This window comes from Podarcis erhardii (assembly GCF_964252035.2).
Source record: "Podarcis erhardii genome assembly, chromosome: 11".
NCBI classification, from domain to species: Eukaryota; Metazoa; Chordata; class Lepidosauria; order Squamata; family Lacertidae; genus Podarcis; species Podarcis erhardii.
The window spans coordinates 22,779,224-22,799,474 of NC_138501.1; the positions used below are offsets into that span (position 1 = coordinate 22,779,224).

Consider the following 20,251-nt stretch of genomic DNA (forward strand, 5'->3'; position numbering starts at 1 on the left):
TTGACCTGTGCACCATTTGGAGATTTTTTTCTCTTTTTTTGAGCAAGCAGTTTATAAATTTGCTAGATAAAATTGTAAATAAATAAGTATCATAGGGGGACTTCATCTCCATACTATGTGCTGTGTAATCCCACAAGGTCCCACCTTGTCCTCTATGCTTTTTAAATCCTCAGAGGGTTTGGAGTGAAAGGCCCACCATCTTTGTTTGGAGAACATCCAGGTTCATTCTCTGGTATATCTCATTTTAAAAGAACTTACATCTTTCCTTTGTTTCAGATTTTAAAACTGCTTGCATGGTTTTTGTCGTATGATTTTAGGTTTAACTTTCGGAAACCGCTATGATATTTGTTTGAAACCAGGCATATAAATATTTTGATAAATATCATGTCTGCGTGCAGGATTCCTGACAGCACTTGGCTGGCCACAGTGGGAAACACAAGGCAAGACTAGATTAGATTTTGGTCTGATCCTGTAGAGATCTTATGTTCTTACTCTTTAATTGTTCAGAATATGTTCTTAGGAGATACCAAAAAGCTGCATATGCTTAGCTCATTTGACTTTTATCTCTCTGTTTCAGGACAGGCACATTATCAAACTTAACTGCGCCTTGCAACTCCCACTGTAGATGCTTGCGTTCAAACTATTTACCAGTCTGTGGCACAGATGGAGTCCAGTATTTTTCTGCATGTTATGCAGGATGTACCTCTGCTGTTACTATTCAAGACGGTTCAAAGGTATTGCTATTTTATATCGTGGGTTGACAATGCAGAATTTACCTTAGGTCTAAAGGGTGGCAAAATGAATTTGGCTGGCAGGCAGGATCCTAATTTTCCCCATCCCCTGCAGGACAGACCTGTCAGTCACCTGATGCCATCTGCCAATCACCTGACAAATCTGCCAGTCACCTGATAACACCTGACAGCTTCAAAGGGGCTTGCTCTGATAGGGAACTAAGAATGAGCCCCTTTGAAGGTGCACTGTCAGCTGATAGGCAATGAAGACACATATTCAAAGGGACTCGTAGCTGCTGATCAGCTGATAACACTGGTTAAAGACTATTTGGAGGCATAGTCTGCATTCAAACCACATTTGCAAGTGAAAAACTTCAGTGGGGCTCACTGTCACTGCAGATCAGCTGATTGGATGCTACACTGAGCGACTTTGAATATGCACTATCAACACCAGTCAGCTGACTGGTGCTGCTAAGCGAGCCCTGCTTTCCAAGGTACAATCAGGAGCATACTTTAAGTTTCCAGTTGTTCCACTGCAGCCATGCCTTTGCCTACCCCACACCTCATGCCACATATGACATTTGTGTGGTGCAGGTGAGTGTGGTTGTCGAAAACAGCTTCTCAGGCAAAATTCGGCCCACTGGTCTGCCTCTGAGTTCTGGGTGCTAAAAGTGCTTACAGTGGTACCCCTGGTTACGAACGTAATTCGTTCCGGAGGTTTGTTCTTAACCTGAAACCGTTCTTAACCTGTGGTACCACTTTAGCTGATGGGGCCTCCCGCCGCTGCACGATTTCTGTTCTCATCCTGAGGTAAAGTTCTTAACCCAAGGTACTACTTCCGGGTTAGCAGAGTCTGTAACCCGAAGTGTTTGTAACCCAAGGTGTTTGTAACCCGAGGTATCACTGTATTTAGTAAACGTGTCCTTTTCAAATGCATATTAATTCATTAATTTTCTTAATCATTATTAGCATTTGTACAACACTTGTATGAATAGCATACAAGAGAAGTTATTTTCTCAAGACAAATTTATTAAAGCATGTTTTGGGGGTTGGTCTGGTAATCTGAACTCTTCAGTTCAGATAGATCTTGATTCTTCCATGCTCATCCCTACATAAAATATTTTCATATGATGGCATAGCAGGATGGGATGTGGGGCTAGTTCGCTCATGCATGCTTCTCCATGCCTCATGTTTGTCACTATGGTGATAGTTTTCAACTAAAGCAGGGATCTGCTCCTCCACACAGCAAGATAGTTCTCATTACAGTGGTACCTCGGGTTACAAACTTAATTCGTTCTGGAAGTCCGGTCTTAACCCGAAGCGTTCTTAACCTGAGGCACACATTCCCTACATAGGCCTCCCATGGCCCTGGAAGCAGATTGCATTTGTACCCTGGGGCAAAATTCGCAACCCGAGACACCTACTTCCGGGTTTGTGGAGTTCATAACCTGAAGCATTCGTAAGCAAGACTGCTCGTAACCCTAAGTACCACTGCATTACTTGGATCATAAGGCAAGTTAGCTTAAGGAAGTTTGTAGAAGGAAAGTTTGCCACCCCCCTCATCTCCCCTACTGCTAGCTATGTCCCCACCCCCTAAAGAGTGAGAAGCCATCTTGAACAATGTTGGGTTGGGCATGGAGGGATCCTGGAGACCCGGGAACTTTCCTTCCTGTGAGCTTCCTTACACGGGCATTCTTAGGTTATAAGCCTGATTTCCTCCTCCACCAGCCCTATGTCCAGGGTAGTTCTCCAGGCACATTGCAGAAGGTGTGGGTCGACTTCATGGTCCTCCCTTTCCTGTTGAAATGAAGGCAGTTCCAAAGAAACACCTTCTCTGTTTCTGCTGTAATTTGTTAATCACTTTGTTGTTCAGTATTGCTAATATTGGAAACAGTGATTACTTCATTTGTTGTGCTCATATTTGTATATATGTACTGTTTATAGATCTTCACCAACTGTGACTGTGTTGTGAATCCCAAATCTACCATTGAGAATATCATCTATGGGGCTACCCCTGGGAAATGTGCATCAAACTGTTCATCCCTGGCTCTGTTCCTTGGCTTCTTCTTCTTCACTATTGTTTTTACGTTCATGGCAGTGACACCAACAACAGTGGCCATTCTAAGGTAAATTTTGTTTCTATCCTACTTACTGATCACTGCAAAATGCTATAAATTTCCTCTCTATTTTTTTTTTAAATAAATAAATAAATAAATAAATAAATAAATACCACTCATTCTTTTTACCCCTCTCTGTCCTCCTTCTCTAGCACAATTCAGAAAGGAACAGAGGGTTACATCCAACTAAGTTATACTCAGAGTAGACACATTGGAATCAACACAGCTAAGTTAGACATGCCCATTCATTTCAATGGGCAGTGTTTAGCTGAATAAATGTGTGAACAGAATGACTTCTGCTGGTCCAGTGGGACTTTCCCTGCTCTCCTCCTCATGTGTGCTTCCTATTCTCCACAAACCCATTCTGAAACATTGGGGAAACCCCCCAGAACATTGTGGGGGGGGGGTTATCCTGTTGTGTAAGTGGAATTACTTCCATTTGCACAAAGTGCTACTCAGTGCTAATAAGTCTACTCTGAGCATGACTAACTTTGGATACAATCCAGAGATATTCTGGGTAGAGGTGAAGGATATTGACTATGTTGTAACTTTATTTAACTTCCTTTTAAATGATGTTAAGAGGGAGGAAGTGTCATACATTACGTGACTAATGTGTGTTTTAGTGGAGTGGTCATCTGTAAAATTGTTTATGAATATAACTAGCAGTATGGTTGATGTCTATAGATGATGAAGTACAGGTAACACACAACTTATTTGGATTTAGATTTATGAATATATATATATATATATATATATGTATGTGTGTGTGTGTGTGTGTATATATATATATATATATATATATATATATATATATATGTTAACAGGGACACGGGTGGCGCTGTGGTCTAAGCCTCTTGGGCTTGCTGATCAGAAGGTTGGCAGTTCGAATCCCCACAATGGAGTGAGCTCCCGTTGCTCTTTGCCAGCTCCTGCCAACTTAGCCGTTTGAAAGTGTGCCAAGTGCAAGTAGATAAATAGGTACCACTGTGGCGGGAAGGTAAATGGTGTTTCCGTGCGCTCTGTTTTCCGTCACTGTCGGCCTGAAAGTGAGATGAGCACCACAACCCCATAGTCTCCATGGGGACCTTTACCTTTTACACACACACACACACACACACACACACACACATGGTAAATGGGGTGGAAATGGAGTGGGTGTCTGGGAAAAAAAGACTTTTGGTATTCTACCTGCCATTAAACCTAATGGGTTCTGATTATATTTGATTTTGGCTTTAGGCGTTATCTCTGGAACATAACCCCTATTTAAGTTGAAAGCTGCCTGTAAGTTAAATAACACAAGCAAGCTGAATATGGGTAGGGGGAATCTTATAGGGGAGAAATCTGATTCAGTTTGCATTTAAAATCAAACTTACCAAACCCATACTTTCTGAAACAAGGTGTGAACTGAAATACAGCCATCCCCTGAAATACACAATTTTCTAAACTTTGCAATGCAGTTCTCTAGTCAAGCTAGCCAAAAATACACATACAGTCGTACCTTGGTTTGTGAATGCCTTGGTAAGTTTTGGCTCCCAAATGCCACAAACCCAGAAGTGAGTGGCTGTGGCTTCCGATTGATGAAGCTCCTGCCACCAATCGGAAGCCGTGCCTTGATTTTCAAACATTTTCAGAAGTTGAATGGACTCCCAGGACAGATTATATCCGAGAACCAAGGTACGGCTGTGAAGGGCATATATAAATGCATATATTAGTGGACATAGCATGTGAAATACATTTACTCAGGAAAATTGCTTGCAAACATGCATATATTTTCAAAACTGTATATTACATATTAAAAGAAACTTGCACTAAAAGGCTGACACATTTTTGTAATTGTTTTCCAATGCAAATTGCTGTTAAATTTAAGATAGGAAAAATTAGAATCTGAGATAACAGAAAGTTGACTGATTTGTCCATCTGTGCTTGAATGTATAGAGGGATGGAGAGGCTGACTATTCCTAGTAGTAATAATAATAATAATAATAATAATAATAATAATAATAATAATCTATAGTAACCTGAATGTAAAATGTATACTTAAGCAGGGCTTTTTTCCAGGTTTGAGGGGCCATTGGCAAATAGGTGGATCCTTGCCTAAACTAGGACTCCCCCACAGTTTATTCATTTATTCATCCGTGGGCAGCAACAGGACTCAAGTTTGAAGACATTTGGTCTCTACTGGAAGCTAACATTTTAATTTCCTGCACTATAGCCCAGTACTGGGAAAAGGACATTTATTTAACAGGAACCCAAATTAGGCACCAGTGGTAGGCACTGTGGGTTTTCCAGAGCCCTGGCAGCTGTCCAATGATTCTGGGTGCTGATATCAGGCCGGACACGAATCAGTATTGGTTGGAGCTTATGGTGTCTATTTTTTTGCCTATTCCAGAATTCACACCAGCAGCCTGGATAGCTAAAACAGTTAAGATATTTTGTAGGCAATGTATTGCATAACAACATCTTCTTTGTGGATAACAGTATCCCTTGCTGTATGTGTGTTTTGGAACTCTCATACGATGCAAAAACTGTTCTTTGATGTTGTAGAATCACATAATAATTTTGCCTTTCCTTTCCTTAAAAACTAGACGCCAGCATGGAACAATTTGCAGATATATTGTTGAATTTGATTTTCTTGTTTATCATGTTTTTTCTTGTCTCTCTTGTTTATTCGTAAAGACTGCATTTTTCTTAAGTAGGCATTGTATCTACAAAATTACAGAATGAAAACAAAAACTGTTTTCATACTTCCAAATGAGAAGTAACAAATGGAAGCATGATTTGAAAATATAGATGAACAGAAGAAGCAGTAGATTTGAAAGTTACATTGCTGCCATTTCCTTAAACTTCAAATCTTAATGTATTTTAAAATTGGATGAGGTTTTCATACCAATTTTGGTGCTCTCCCTCACTGCTGTTTTAACATTTGTATTTTTCTAAGATAGCTATGCATGTTTTATACTGTCAACCATCCTCATAATTTCTGCTGAAGGATTGTATAAATCAATATTAAACAATAAATCAAACTTTGGTTTACAGGTGTGTACCAGAAAGGCACCGATCATTTGCTATGGGGGTTCACATGCTCTTTCTACGAATTTTGGGTATGTTTTCTAAAACCTCTATACTTAAGTAGGAACTAGGAACAATGGTCACAGTTCTAAGAATCACAAGTGATAGTTACAGCAATCCCTCTTGCTGTTCTGCCTTCTGGGATAGCTGCGCAGCCTGCATTCGCTCCATAAGACGCACACACATTCCCCCTTACTTTTTAGGAGGGAAAAAGTGAGTCCTATAGAGCAAATAATACGGTAACTATGGAAAAGGAAGGATCAGGATGTTACCTGTACAAATGCAGGTAACAGGTGACTGGATCATGGCTGATGTACACTATCATTAGCTCTATTCAGGCTGAAGTTTAAAACATATCTTTCTTAAGTTGATATTGACTCTGGAGGAGATACTACTGATAATTTATTGCTGCTGATTTGTGTTTATTTTTTATTTAAAATACACATGAAAGGCTCGTTTCATTGAATATTTTTAGATTTCATTAAATTCTATTTTGCTAGCCACCGTCTCTTTTGAGCAAAACTTAGTAATAAATAACTTGTAAATGAATAGGCTTCTGGAATATTGTTGATTTCTAAATAAGCAATATTCTTCTACATCCCATAACTCATTTATATAAACTGCCACATATAGTGCTCCAAGCAGTACAATCTTGCCATATTTCCCTGATTCCTTATAGTAACTCATGGAGTTTTGCTCTGCAGCACACTTTGTTACTCTGTTGTAGCTCTGGAGCAGGGTTGGAGACATGGAACAGACTCCTTATCTCCCATATAGAGATCGGAAGGCCTGGAAAAAACCTGGAAACCCCCCCCCCATTTTATTTCCAAAGCCGTTTTTTTCTGCAAAAAAATGAAAAAACAGTTTGATATAATTTTAATATTCCACACACTCCCCCCCCCCCATTTTTTCTGGGGGAAAACAGCTTTGCAAAACAACAACAACAACCCGGGGGGGAAAGTGCCCCCCCATTTTTTCTGGTTTTCCCCAGGGCTTTCCATCTGTACTCCACTACTGCTTATCAGCCAAATCTGACCAGTGGATTGGGTCCCTCAGAGTGTCTCCCATCACTGAAAATTGGTGTGTGTGGGGATTTGCCCTCCCTTGCTTCAACAGTTGCGAATTTGTCTGATAGTTTTGTGTTAAGAACTTTGCCAGGCTCTATGTTTCATTTCCATTTTGATGATTTATCAAGTGAAAACTTATTAAAGATGGAGGAAAAGCAACAATATGGTGGCACTGGCTAGTCTGTACATTCAGAGGGCATGATCTGGAGGCATGAATGCACAGAGAAATGTTCTTGTTTGAGAGAGCACATTGCAGAAGTAACTGAGAACAGGAGGACCTGGATCATAATTTGAGTCTTAAAATATGAAATATTTTAACGTTTTCCATTTTCCATAGTTTTAGACATATAAACTACGTCTTCAAGTCTTGCAATCTTGCATTTTGTTAAAGGCAAAAATATATTTATATTATTCTGGAATGCTTGAAGAGCCTTCTTTATTGGTTATAGAAGTCCACTATTGGTACACCACCTCCATTTTACAGCATGGTTTCGGCATCTGAGTTTGCATTTTCAGTTGTTGTTTTTCACCATTCCATTTTCTACAGGCAGCATACCTGGGCCAATCCTCTTTGGTGTTTCAATAGACAGTACCTGTACGCTATGGGATATAGATAAGTGTGGACGTAAAGGATCATGTTGGACCTATAACAACCACAGAATGGCCTATATGCTAGTGGGCATAAGTAAGTATCTCTCCAAAGCCTTGTGCTCCAAATAGTCTGAGTCTGAACAATTCCAGTGAGGATATAGAATGGGGGAGCACCTTGTAGTTAGAATGAACTCTTTTGTTTCTCATTTGTCTGGTATGCTAAGCAAACTGAATACAGTGGTACCTCTGGTTATGTACTTAATTCGTTCCGGAGGTCCGTTCTTAACCTGAAACTGTTCTTAACCTGAAGCCCCACTTTAGCTAATGGGGCCTCCCGCTGCCACCACGCTGCTGGAGCTCGATTTCTGTTCTCATCCTGAAGCAAAGTTCTTAACCCGAGGTACTATTTCTGGGTTAGTGGAGTCTGTAACCTGAAGCGTATGTAACCCGAGGTACCACTGTACATTGGTCTGAGGATCAGCAGTTTCTGATTTTTATCGCTCGCGAGAGGCGACCTAACGTGCCCTGATGCTTGCTGGAAGTTATTGTGACAGACATGGACAGATGTCGGTTTCATACGAATGCATAAATGGCTGACAACAGACATGAAAGAGGAAACTGGAAGTCATCCCTTGTCAGGACGGAGGACTCACCTCGTCAGGTGGAGCTGCAGCAATAGCCTCCCAGCAGAGGTGTCACTGCTGCTTACCAAGATGGGGGCGGGTGGCTACCCAATGGTGAGACTCACACTTCGTGGGCACACTGTTGGAATCAATCAGCTGCCCTGGTTGGTATGGTCACACAGCCTCAGCCTTGCACATTGGCGGAGGAAGGTGGGTGCAGGGAGGCACTCCGGGTGTCATTCCTAAGCAGGGGTGACATTCGGCGCTCCACCCAACCACGACTTGGACTCCCACCCCTACCGTGAGCTATTGGAGGAAGGGGCGGGGGGAGCTGCTGCGCTGCTTTGCTGGTTCCTTCCTCTCCCCTTCCAGCTCGCCTGCCTCTTTCCCACCCTCTCCTCCAGCCAGGAGTCACGGGCTGTTGTGGGTGGTGTGCAGTTGCCCCATGCTCCCGGCTGGAGGAGACAGGCAGGCAGGGGAGAGGATGGGAAGGAGGCAGGCAAGCAGGAAGGAGAGAGGAAGGAAGCGGGATTGGTGGGTGCACGTCTGGCTATCCCACGCCTTGGAGGGCACCCTCTATGCCCCTCGGGAATGCACCCCTGCGCCCCTCAGGAATGTGCCCACCCTGGGCAGCGCGGGCATATGATGTGCCACTGGCCTTGCAGTCTTCCACATGGTAGTCTGGCAGGCCTCCCTCTACACAGAGCACTATTTCTGCCTCTTTCTTGAGAGCCAGTGTGGTGTAGTGGTTAAAAGCGGTAGACTCCTAATCTGGTGAACCGGATTCAAGTCTCCACTCCTCCACATGCAGCTGCTGGGTGACCTTGGGCCAGTCACACTTCTTTGAAGTCTCTCAGCCTCACTCACCTCACAGGGTGTTTGTTGTGGGGGAGGAAGGGAAAGGAGAATGTTAGCTGCTTTGAGACTCCTTTGGGTAGTGATAAAGCGGGATATCAAATCCAAACTCTTCTTCTTTCTATAGCTCCCTCAGCTGGCCCAATGCCAATTGTAGACTGCATCTTAATTGGCTGCCTTTTAACTTATCAATAAATCAATCAATGTGTGGAATATCAAAGCTTCAATATAGGTTATGTTGCTGATATCTCCAAAGAGGTGTGAAATAAATCTACAACACAATAAACCGAAAGCTATCACTAATTGCTAAATTAGCAAAAGGGAAATTGTTAAAATGCTGCAAATCTTCCTTCTTTCCCTTTCACAGGCGTCATTGCCAAAGTCATCTCCATCATTTTTACTGTTACAGCAGTTTTCATATATAACCCTCCACCAGAGCAACTGGAGTCTTCAGAGAAGAAAGAAGAAGCAGTGACTTCTGTACAACTTTAACACAGCAAACCCCTAAATTTTTCATAGAAACTCTCACGCAAAAACTAAGACTGAAGCGATGGCTTTCTAAGAATGTGTCAAAGCAGCTGGCTCTGCTATATATGAATCATGCCAGCACCGGAGCACATCTTGAGCAACTGTTTCAAGTGGTTTTTTTTTTTTAAAAAAATAAAAATAAAATAAACACAGCCTGTCAGGTTTATTTCAGTCATCTCAAACAATGTTTCATTCAGGAAAAATACCATGAGGTTGGATCCAGACTTCCCAGAAATGCAATTCCATTAAGAGTATTCTTCCGCTAGGTGAGAAGATGGGGAGAAGAGGAAATATGTACTGATATCCCAATTCCTTCCTCAACCTCCTCTGACAACCTCCCAAATTTGCACCAGCCTGGGAGGAAGAGGGGTTGGGGGTTGCAGAGGAAAGAGGAAACCGTCAAAAATTGCCTCCAGAAATAAACCCCAGTGGGAGGTACCATTGGATTGGAATCTCTTCTGCAAACAGAAAAGGCAAATCTGGATCCAATCTCCTAGAATGTTGCAGAATATAAAACAGCACTTTGTTTTAATCTTATGTCAAAGAGATCAGAGGCATATTTAAATTTTATGTTGTTTCTTTCCAGTCATCAGCAGCTATGTGCAATTGGCTTTAGGAGCTTGTGTGCCACCAGCAGATTTATGACACTGCTGAACCCCACAGAAGCACTTTCTGTATGAAATAGCGGATACATGTAACTACTGTTGTTTTGCAAATAATGACAGCCACATGCATAGACCCCACTTATTCATGCAGTTGGTATCTCCACAAGCCCAGCAGTTGCCCCTATACTCCTGAGCCTGTCAGTGAACTGTGATGCACTACAGAAAATTAGCCACCTAAGAGCTAAGTTTACTTGTTTAAAGCTCTTGTAATGTTTTCTACAAACCAGGCACACTATGCAACAATACTGTTGGCTAGTTGACCATAGATACAAAGTGTTTTACATTTATTTGCACCTCTGTCTCTCAAAGGATAAATGTGGATTGTTTACATAGCTTGCCAGGTTGACAAAACCGAGTGCCTGTTTTGTAGGCTTTCTTTGACTTGTAGGCTTTGACTTGACAGAAATTGTTACAATTACAAGATGTGAAAATCTTTCTAGCGATTTCCTTGAATTCTTTTGTTGAGCCACATAAAGAAAAAATGCTCTGGCAAATGCCTCTGTTGTTCATATATATATGAAATTATATATATGCTTTTATATATATGAAAGCATATAGAATGTTATACAACAGAGGCATTTTGTCTTTGTGTGGCTCAACAAAAGAATTCAAGGAAATTGCTAGAAAGATTTTCACATGCAGGACCCAGTACCATTGTTTAAGTGTGTGTGTGTGTGTGTGTGTGTGTGTGTGTGTAACCATAGGAATACTAACTCAAAAAAAATCTCAATTCAAGAAGGTTATTTTAAGCTCTTTATGTTCAAGAAAAATGGTTGCTGCCATGTCTCCAAACCCATTTGATGTAACTATTTGAACCCTTGTCCTATGCCTGTTTATAAACAGACTAATTTTAGTCAGGAGAATCATATATATTTTATCTACTATTTAAACCTGAAAACTAGTTAAACCAATAACCTTACACATTTTTATGTACCTTACAGTGCCATTAGGTGTATGTCACCATTCATATATGAATAGTGGCAATCGCAGATGAATTATTATTTTTTGTATGTCTGAACACTCAGATACACAACTTTCACTGAAGTGTATCTGAGAAGTGCAGAAAGAATATGTCTATATTTAGACATTCATAACATTAATTTGTGATTCTTGTCATTCCAACGTCAAGTTAAACATTCTCATGTGTTCTCAATATTAGTGCCATAAAATGGAGTGTGTTGAATCTTAAACGTCTTCATAAATGCTAGGATACATGGGGATGTTATCATTTCCCACCTTATTTTCTATCACATGTTTTTCCATTAATTCCAAAATAATGGTGAGGAGGGGTAATTTAGGATGCATTTACAGCATCTTATGCCCCCAGCAGTCATAAAAATATTGCCATTTGAAAGTATGGAGCAGAGAGAATGGTGCAGCTTCAGTGATTCACAACATGGCTTGTCTGTTTTCATAAGGGTATCAGAAAAGTGGTCCTTGGGATCATTGGCAGTAAAAGGGTTCTGTAACAGATCACAAAAAAAAGAAGCCTGCAGAAGTTAGGATCTCTGCACCACAAGCAAGTAATATGCTTTACTTTTTCTGTTTTTCAAGCTTTTTCAGTTCTACATTTTAAAAAAGTTTTGTCTCAGTATTTTGTTTCACAAGCAATGTGAATCACAATCTCTTCTTGCAGTGACCTGGACAAAGTTATCAACCGTACTGTTTGTGTCTTTTTTTTTTATAATGCAAATACATCCATAGGGTTAGAAAACACCTTTGGTTTTATATGTATGTTGGATTATTATGTCAAAGGGCTGGTCATTTTAGAAGCATTAAAATGCATTTCGAAAGATATAGTTGGGGGGAACCAATTAACTTTCTGGCATTTTAAGCTAGCCTTATTATGACTGCCAGAACTTTTCTTAAACCAAATGCCTTAAAGAGTTCAGCCACAATCCAAAATGTGGGTGATCAAGACAATGGAAAGATTTTATTTTATTTTCCTCCATAGCAATCTGGTTCTGTCAGATTGCTTTTTGCAGCTTCCCCTTGTGAATTGTGGGGAGTACTTTATTGCATTTAGACAAAATGAAGTTGCTTGCACAGAGCTACTTACATAACATTGGCAAACACATTTCTCTAAATTTTGGTGAGTGGGCTATGGTCCTGGACCCATTTATGTGTAATTTTCCTGCAGAAATCACTGTGCTCTCTTTCAGATACCTTTCTATACATACGACTATTTGGGTGCAGGATTGTATATAAATCCTCTTTCAATTACAGTGCGAAGAACTTATCAAGATTTGTTTTTTGGGGGTTTTAGTGTCAAATAGTATTTTCCAATGGAAACCATCTAACAGAGTTAGGTATGCTCAGGGTCTGTGGACATTATGATTTTGCTCTTTGCAAGCTAACAGAATGCTCTTTTATATTGCCACTGAGTGCCAGATAATTGCACTATTTTGTTGTATCAATAAATGTATTTGTGTGTACATATATGCACATCACACAACTCTATGCAAAGGATCCTGAACAGACTGTACTCCTGTTGTGTTGAACAGTTTCACATAATATTTTGAATGATAGAGTATTTATTTTAGAGCATCACACCAAGAGGTAAATGCCTTACAATTTTTATTTTGTTCAAACAGATTCTTTTTAAATATTTGACTTGAAATAAAGTTTTATTTCAAATGTATTAATGTTGTGGACTCTGCTTTCTTTCTGAATGATTTAATAATGTTGTTGCATTTGCTTATTAGCTTAAAAGTTTTAAACCAAATGTTGCATTCCAAATACAAGGCAAGACTTATGCAAAACCTGTAATCCAGAAGAATTTAAAGCTGCTGTCAGGGCTATTTCCCAGCTTCTAGGTTCACTTACCTGTTTTGAGTCATGTTGCTGGAACAACCACACTAGTGCCACTTCCACAGTTTTATGAGTGCATATAACATCTTTTTGCTTACATCTATGAAAAGCATGCGTTGTGTGAAGAAGTAGCTCATATTGGGCCATGAGAAAAGAGGACCAAACTTTTTAGCGTTATTCCGCCAACAGATGGTGCTGTTGTTTCTCGTAACACCACCTCTCTCGGAAGCTGAATAAGGTTTTTAGGCTTTGCTTGGTTTTTTAAAGATCAGAGTAAAGAAGCTGCAACAGATTCAATCCTTTATCATGTGAAATGCAACCACCATTTAAAAGGGTGGAGCAATTATTATTATTATTATTATTATTATTATTATTATTATTATTATTGACTTCTAATGGGGGAAATGACAAGTCAAACTTGGAGGGTGGACTGGAGACATTGACTCTTCCTATACATCTTCCTGTACATGCAATAGGGAAGAGATAATATGCATTGTCTTTAAAATATTTATATACTGTAATATTTACTGAAAATTTGACAGCACATAATACAAGCAAAGAATCAAACCTAAGATATTTTTACTTCACAGTTAAAGTAAACTAAACTATGGAGCTATGAGTATTGACAGCTCATGTAGTAACTCATATTGGACAGAAAATGATTTCTCTCTCCATATAAAAGCACATAGAATATTTCTGTCTGAAAAAACTAATGGTTTTACCTTTCTCTTCCAGCAGGCACAATCAAATAATGTTGGATTTGTAAGTTTATGCTGTAGTTAGATCACTGCATTTTCTTAACTCGGTTTTTTAGTCTGACTTTTTTTTGTTAAGGTATCTTTCTAATAATGACTTCCCTCCTAAACAGAAAGAACATCAGAGAAGTAACAATGCCTTACGATTAGGGTGTCCAAAGGTTTATATATAATTGTATTGGTCACCCTTGTTTCTTATTATTTTTGTGCATGATAAAATTAAACACCCATATTTTGACCTGTTTACTTTGTCCACACCTGTCTGTGCCACCTAGCTGCACAGACTTCCCCTAGTGTTTTACATGTCAAAGCTATTGCTACTTGTGCTGCCACTGAAAAGTGGCTGATCAGTCCTCTGCTCTATGGACCTTCATTGCCCACATCAAACAATGTCCATAATGTTACATCAAACAGTAGCATAACTATGGTTTGCTTTGTAATGGCTTCCACTTCTAACAAGATCACAGTCCAAAAAGTTTCCACCTTTGGAGGACACCACATACGGTGATAAGAACACATATTGGGGCAGCTCCTCTAACAGATTGTTGTGGATTCACTGGAAATGAGTGGCAATCTTCTTGGAATTAAACCCCACTTGTGTATGCGTTTGAACTTTGGCCCTCTAATTTGAGTTTAAGTAGTCTGCAAGGACGTCTGTAGCAGATGTGGTGCCGGGGTGCAAATATCTGCCCAGCACCCCCAAATTACCACGGATGGGGGGGTGGGGGGGGGCGAAGCTGTGTACTGCCATCCATGCCATCCAACTCTCCCCTATGCCACTACAGGAGAGCAATCCCCGCGGAGGCTTGGGAAGGAAGCTGCACGCCTTCCAGCCATATAGTTGGTGGGGCGCAGCTTCCATCCTAAACCTCTGCAGGGATTGCTCTCCTCCCGCAGAGGCTTGGGAGGCAAGCTGCACACCCGCCAGCCATATGGTTGATAGGGTACAGCTGGCAGGTGTGCTGGGAAAGGGGAGGCCGCCAGCAAAGCCGCGCAGCTCCCCCACTCACTGGGGCGCCCCTGAGAGGCTGGCACCCTGGCGCAATGCACCACTAAGCCTGATGCGAAAGACGGCTCTGGTAGTCCACATTGTACAAGTTGGTAATCCCAGTGGTATGAACACTCCTCTGCAGTATCTTCTGAGTATGATTTGTTTCTCATTATACATTCAGTGACCATGACTTTACATTTTTTATGCTATTCCTCTTGAGACTGTAGTATGCTTTGTCAAAAGCAATGTCCTTTTCTGTAAATTAAAAAAGTAAAAAAAGCCCACACAAATTCCATTTATAGAACATATTTTATTTCAAGGGCCTTTAGTTTCATAAAGACACCCACACATATCAACATATCACAAATTGACTCTAGGTGGTCATCTTGAATGGAGGAGCTGGTGGATGGGATTTCCAGCCCTGTGGGTGCTTTTTTCAGCTCAGAAACTACAGAAGGTAAAGAAGGAATAGTGAGGCTGATTCTGTCAGGAGGCAAGGAAGAAGCCAACTAGATAGCAGGCAATGGAAGTTGTAAATATGGATGATGGATGGTTGAAGAGTAGATGTGAGACATTGGTGAGTAAGACTATACTCTGTGTCAGTAGATGAAATATGGACCTTAGCATTGGATGGACCTTTGCAAGCAGGAGAAGAAGGCTCCATGGGACTTGAAAAGGAATGGCTACACATGGTTTGCATTCTAGGCTGAAATCCTAGAGGGCCACTGCCAGTTAGCATAGTGATATTGATCTAAATGGACCAGTGGTCTCACTTGGTTTGAGATAGGACCAGGTACAATAAAGGAAGACTGGACAATGTCTGCTCCCATATACACATCCAAACAATTTTCAACCTGTTCTGTGCTACTGAACCCACTGATTCTCCGCACTTAAATATACTAACTAGATTAAAATCTCCACTTCGCCTACAGGCAGGGGTGCCAACTTGAATAAAAATATTGGGGACGGGACATAATCTATCATAAGATATGGCACACACAAACCATTTGAATGACAATGCCCATCAACTTTTGGGGGGTCTAGCCCCCTGAAATATTTTATTGGGGGAGCCGAAGGGACCTTGGTCCCTAGGAGTTGGCTCCCATGCCTATAGGCATACAACAAACACAAGAAAAGAAGACATAGTCTTAAGTCTGAACAGGAACTGACAAAAAGATCAGGCCACATAATCCCATTACTCTATCCAGAGTCTCTTTTTGTTTCTAACCAAGGAGGATTTTTTTTAAAAAATCCAGCAAGCTAGAGCAGCCCGCAGTGCAGATGACAGGGGCTCAGGAACTCCGAGCTAATTACCTACAGTAAGTGAATTGGAGCTGTTCAAGTGAGATATTGGCGAATAAGCATATTAAAGCAGCCATAAGAGGAGACGTGAAATGAGACAAAAGAAATGAGGGATGAAACTGTAATGCTTGGAAGGAAAGGCTTCAAGAAGATTAAGAAAAGGACATTACTATTGTGTTTCGGTCTAGTCAAAGTGGGTGACCTTCATCTGAAATGTTTTGTAAGTCAGTTCTTTATGCTCTAAGAGCATGGGCACATATCAAAGTTGGTTGCACACAGATTCAACTCCATTCCTGGGGAAGTGTTTAAAAGTTGGGAGGAATTGCAGCAGAAATCAACCACCTCAGCAGATCACAACCTTTCAGAGACATCCCCGAAGAAACAGAACTAATATTCAGATGAGTTCACATTGTAAGTTTGTGTTATGTGAATTTATGTTAATATCATATATTTTGCCTAATTATTGCTCATTTTCCTGCCATGCCCCTAATTTGTTAGTGATATTTCCTTGCTGTCATTCTGAGACACTGCTTATAGACAACCACAGTACTCCAAATTGTTTTTTGTCACTCTTAATTTTCTCCCACCTTCCAGGCCTTACTGGATCCCAACTGAATGCCTGCTCCATTCAGCTTACACAAAAATTAGCCAGTTACGTTCTTAGAGTTGTGTATATTCTCTTAGCATCGCTCACCATTTCGATGCATGCAACATCACTGTGATTCTATGGGTGTTGTGTAGACATGGTAGGTTGTATTCAACGTAGTGTGAATTCAACGTCTTGTTAGTACAAGGATTACTGCAAATGCAATGGGACTTTCCATCCTGTCCTCCTTTCACACACACTCAAATCTGCTTCAGGGGTTCTAGGGGATGTGGTCCTGCTTAAAGTCCTAGAGATCCATGAGGAATTGAGTAAAGATTGGACCAGTGGCTAACCAGTGGCTAACCAGATGCCTATGGGAAGCCCAAATGCAGAGCCTGAGCGCATCAGTACTCTGCCCACCTGTGATTCCAAGAAAACTGGAAGAAGGACATATCTCTTGTGGCTATTAGCCATTGGTAGCCTTGTCTTCTATGAGTTTGTATTACCTTCTTTAAAAGCCACCCAAGTTTGTGGCTAGCAGAAAGTCCTCAAGGGAAGACATTTTGCCAAGGGCTGCCCCAAACTTAGGAGCTGGCCCTTGGTTGGGCTGCTCTACCATATGCTCTACCTTCCCATATTCCTCAGTCCCAAAGTACAAGTATGCAGTTTCCTTTACCATATCTCCAGGATTCCTTTTCATAATTCTGCCTGATCGTGTTTTGTATTCTGTACTTAGGAGTTTTCTCCATGTATAGCATGAGGAGTGCTGAGCTCAACTCACAGTTGCCATCACTTCTGCTGATAATGCACAATGATCGCGTAGCTCACGAGATTGTATTGTTCAACTGACCTTTTGGGACAATTGATCAAAACATTTGCTTCAGATATATTCCAGAGGAAGCAAAAGAAGAGCCTCAGAACAGGTATTGAAAAAGAAATGAGATGTTCCTTTGATAGAAGAACCTTCATCTTGCATCCCTGAGGAAGGTTGTCATCAGCTGAAAAGTGCTGGGAATTTTATGGTTTCACAAGGGCTGTTATTATTTGATAAAGACTTGCTTTTCAGTACCATTTAGCAGCTTTGCCTGTTCTTTTGATTGCATTTGTTTATTTGTTTGGTGCTTTCCCTGCTTTTTCCTTCAGCATTGATTTCAGAGCACAATCAGCTTTGCTTTTTTCTAGCTCACCTCCACCCCACTGATTTTGGCAGGAAACAGGAAAAGGAAACCAATTTCTAAAAGCAGACACACCACAGCAGTGGCGTAGCGTGGGTTGTCAGCACCCCGGGCAAGGCAAGTAATTTGCGACCCCTAACCCGTGGATTTGCGCCCCCTAACCCTAACCCCCAGATGTTGCGCCCGGTGCGGCCGGCCCCCCCTGCACCCCCCACGCTACGCCACTGCACCACAGTGTGTTGGGGAGAGATTTGAACCTTGCCAAGCCCCGTGGTCCTACTAGAGATGCCAATCTCTCTACCCCCAGGTCATAAAAGCAAACACTGAGCGAATGCTGTTAGTGTGATACACTCTTCCTTAGCTGATCTGCAGAGATGAGAAGCAGCGGGCTGTGTGTCTGTGTGGTGCAACCCTTCTGCTTGAAGTTTGGGTGGCAACACCCACTTCTGGCGACACCTATTTCTGCATGTGGCCCCCAGAGTGAATGGTGAAAGTGGCCCTTAGGCTCAAAAATGTTACCCACCCCGCTTGTACAGGAATTCCAGGGAATTTTGAGTTTGTAAACAGCTTTGTATTTTTGATGGGCAGAGAGGTGTGGATTATTCATCCTATGTGGAACATATTCTTATGTTAATTTATTATTGCCAGTGTGGTGGTTGATTTCAGGATACATACCCAATACCTACCACAAAACCTGCCAACATCTGTAATCAATAAAGCTGTGGCCTGGATAATCCCATACTGCTGTCATGGCAGGATCTCCAAGGATGTGCTGTATGTGGTTTTAGGCACCAGGCCTGTTGGTGGATCAACTCTGCATTATAAAGATGCCTGCAAATATGTCATGAAGGCTGGCAATATTAATCCCACCATGTGGGAATCCCTTGCAGACGACCACAGTGCCTAGACAGACAGACAGGTTGTGTATCCACAGCAGTGACCAGAGAAGAAATGATCACTGGGAGGAGCACAGAGAGAAGAAATGCCATGGCGCAAACTAGACACCTTCATTTGCCCCAGCTGTAACGAAACATGTCTCTCCCATATTGGTCTGTACAGCCACAGCAGGTGCTGTAACTTTTCAGTGGCTTCACTTTATCACTGATGGCACACTCCTCCATCCATTGGATGCCAATGCTGTCATGTGTCTTATAATAATAAATGAACAAAACCCACCTGTGTTGTTTTCAGCTTCCTTCTGCCCTTGGCTCTACTGCACCTGGGCCCACAATCAGTGGTGCAGCATGGAGAGAGCTCACAGGGGCAGTTGCCCCGGGCACAACAATTTTAGGGCACAAAATTTCAACACCTGGTGCTGCCTCAATACAGCTGTGCGCTTCCATCGCTGGGCTCCATTGAAAATGGCTTCTCCATGCAAACCAGGAAGCGGCCTTTCCAGACAATGGAACGACTCTTCTTTTCTTAGCTCTGCAACTGCAATCTCCTGGGTGATACGGATGCCGTTAGGCAGTTGAATGTGCATGTGTACTCTATCCATTTCCCTCCCTTTCACCCCATGCCCTCTGCACAGCCCCGGGCACTGGCAACCCACGCTATGCCACTGCCCACAATAGACAGCATCTACATATTTAGTGGGGGATTCCTGTTCTTTAATTATATTGTAACAGACAATGGGAAGACTTTTCTTTCAACTTTCTTTTACGCCTCAGAAACATGAGTGTAGAAAACATGAAAGTGCTCTATGAATATGGAATTGTTTATAGCATCAAACCAACTTTATTTAAGTTTTGCAGGGCTCAGTCCGTGATCTCTTCCTCTCGCCTCAAGGCAGGGGAAATGAGTGTTGCTCTTAATTAGTTCTTGGTTCATTCCAGGAAGCTCAACACACCCAGGTTGCATCTTGTGGCTCTTTGATATTGTTGCAACAAGCAACTGCTGCTCTCGCGGTTTGAAACATTTCTGGCAGTGTCACAGTTGGGTTGCAAATAGTGCATCATATAAAAAGATGATCTGATGTGCCCACAGAAACCCCCCAAGCTATTGTGCAACACTTTGTTGATATTAGAGGATGGTAGGAATTACAAATGCCTGGAAGATCAGTTCTGAATTCTGTACCATCTTGGGATCAGAGAAAAATGAGAAGTGGAGCAGGATCTCATATGCAATAGTGTCTCATACAGTTGGGTATCCTAATGAAGATTGTTTTCTAATCATGCTGTGGGTTCACATCAAGTGAAAATGAGTAACGGCCTGTGCAGATCATCTGCATTCAACATGAGGAAGTTCTGGGACTGTGCACAAAGAGCTTGCATTGGGGACAGAGCTTGCATTTGTGCCCCCTGCCCCTGTCCTTGGACACAGTAAGAGCTCACATGTTCAGGCAAATACATGAACAGGCTTGACTTTTGCTTTTTTTTGGTCTTA

At 41.6% G+C, this 20,251-nt stretch overlaps 1 protein-coding gene across 1 annotated transcript in view; it reads left to right on the forward strand.

Annotated features, from left to right (window-relative positions):
• SLCO4C1 (solute carrier organic anion transporter family member 4C1) overlaps positions 1 to 9,701 on the forward strand; it is a 35,236-nt gene extending 25,535 nt beyond the window's left edge. The window contains exons 9-13 of the mRNA XM_081880640.1: positions 578 to 734; positions 2,676 to 2,857; positions 5,885 to 5,949; positions 7,532 to 7,669; positions 9,421 to 9,701. Of these exons, the coding sequence (XP_081736766.1) occupies positions 578 to 734; positions 2,676 to 2,857; positions 5,885 to 5,949; positions 7,532 to 7,669; positions 9,421 to 9,545 (667 nt within the window). The 3' untranslated portion in view covers positions 9,546 to 9,701. The remainder of the gene's footprint in view (positions 1 to 577; positions 735 to 2,675; positions 2,858 to 5,884; positions 5,950 to 7,531; positions 7,670 to 9,420) is intronic.
• The last annotated feature ends 10,550 nt before the right edge of the window (positions 9,702 to 20,251 follow it).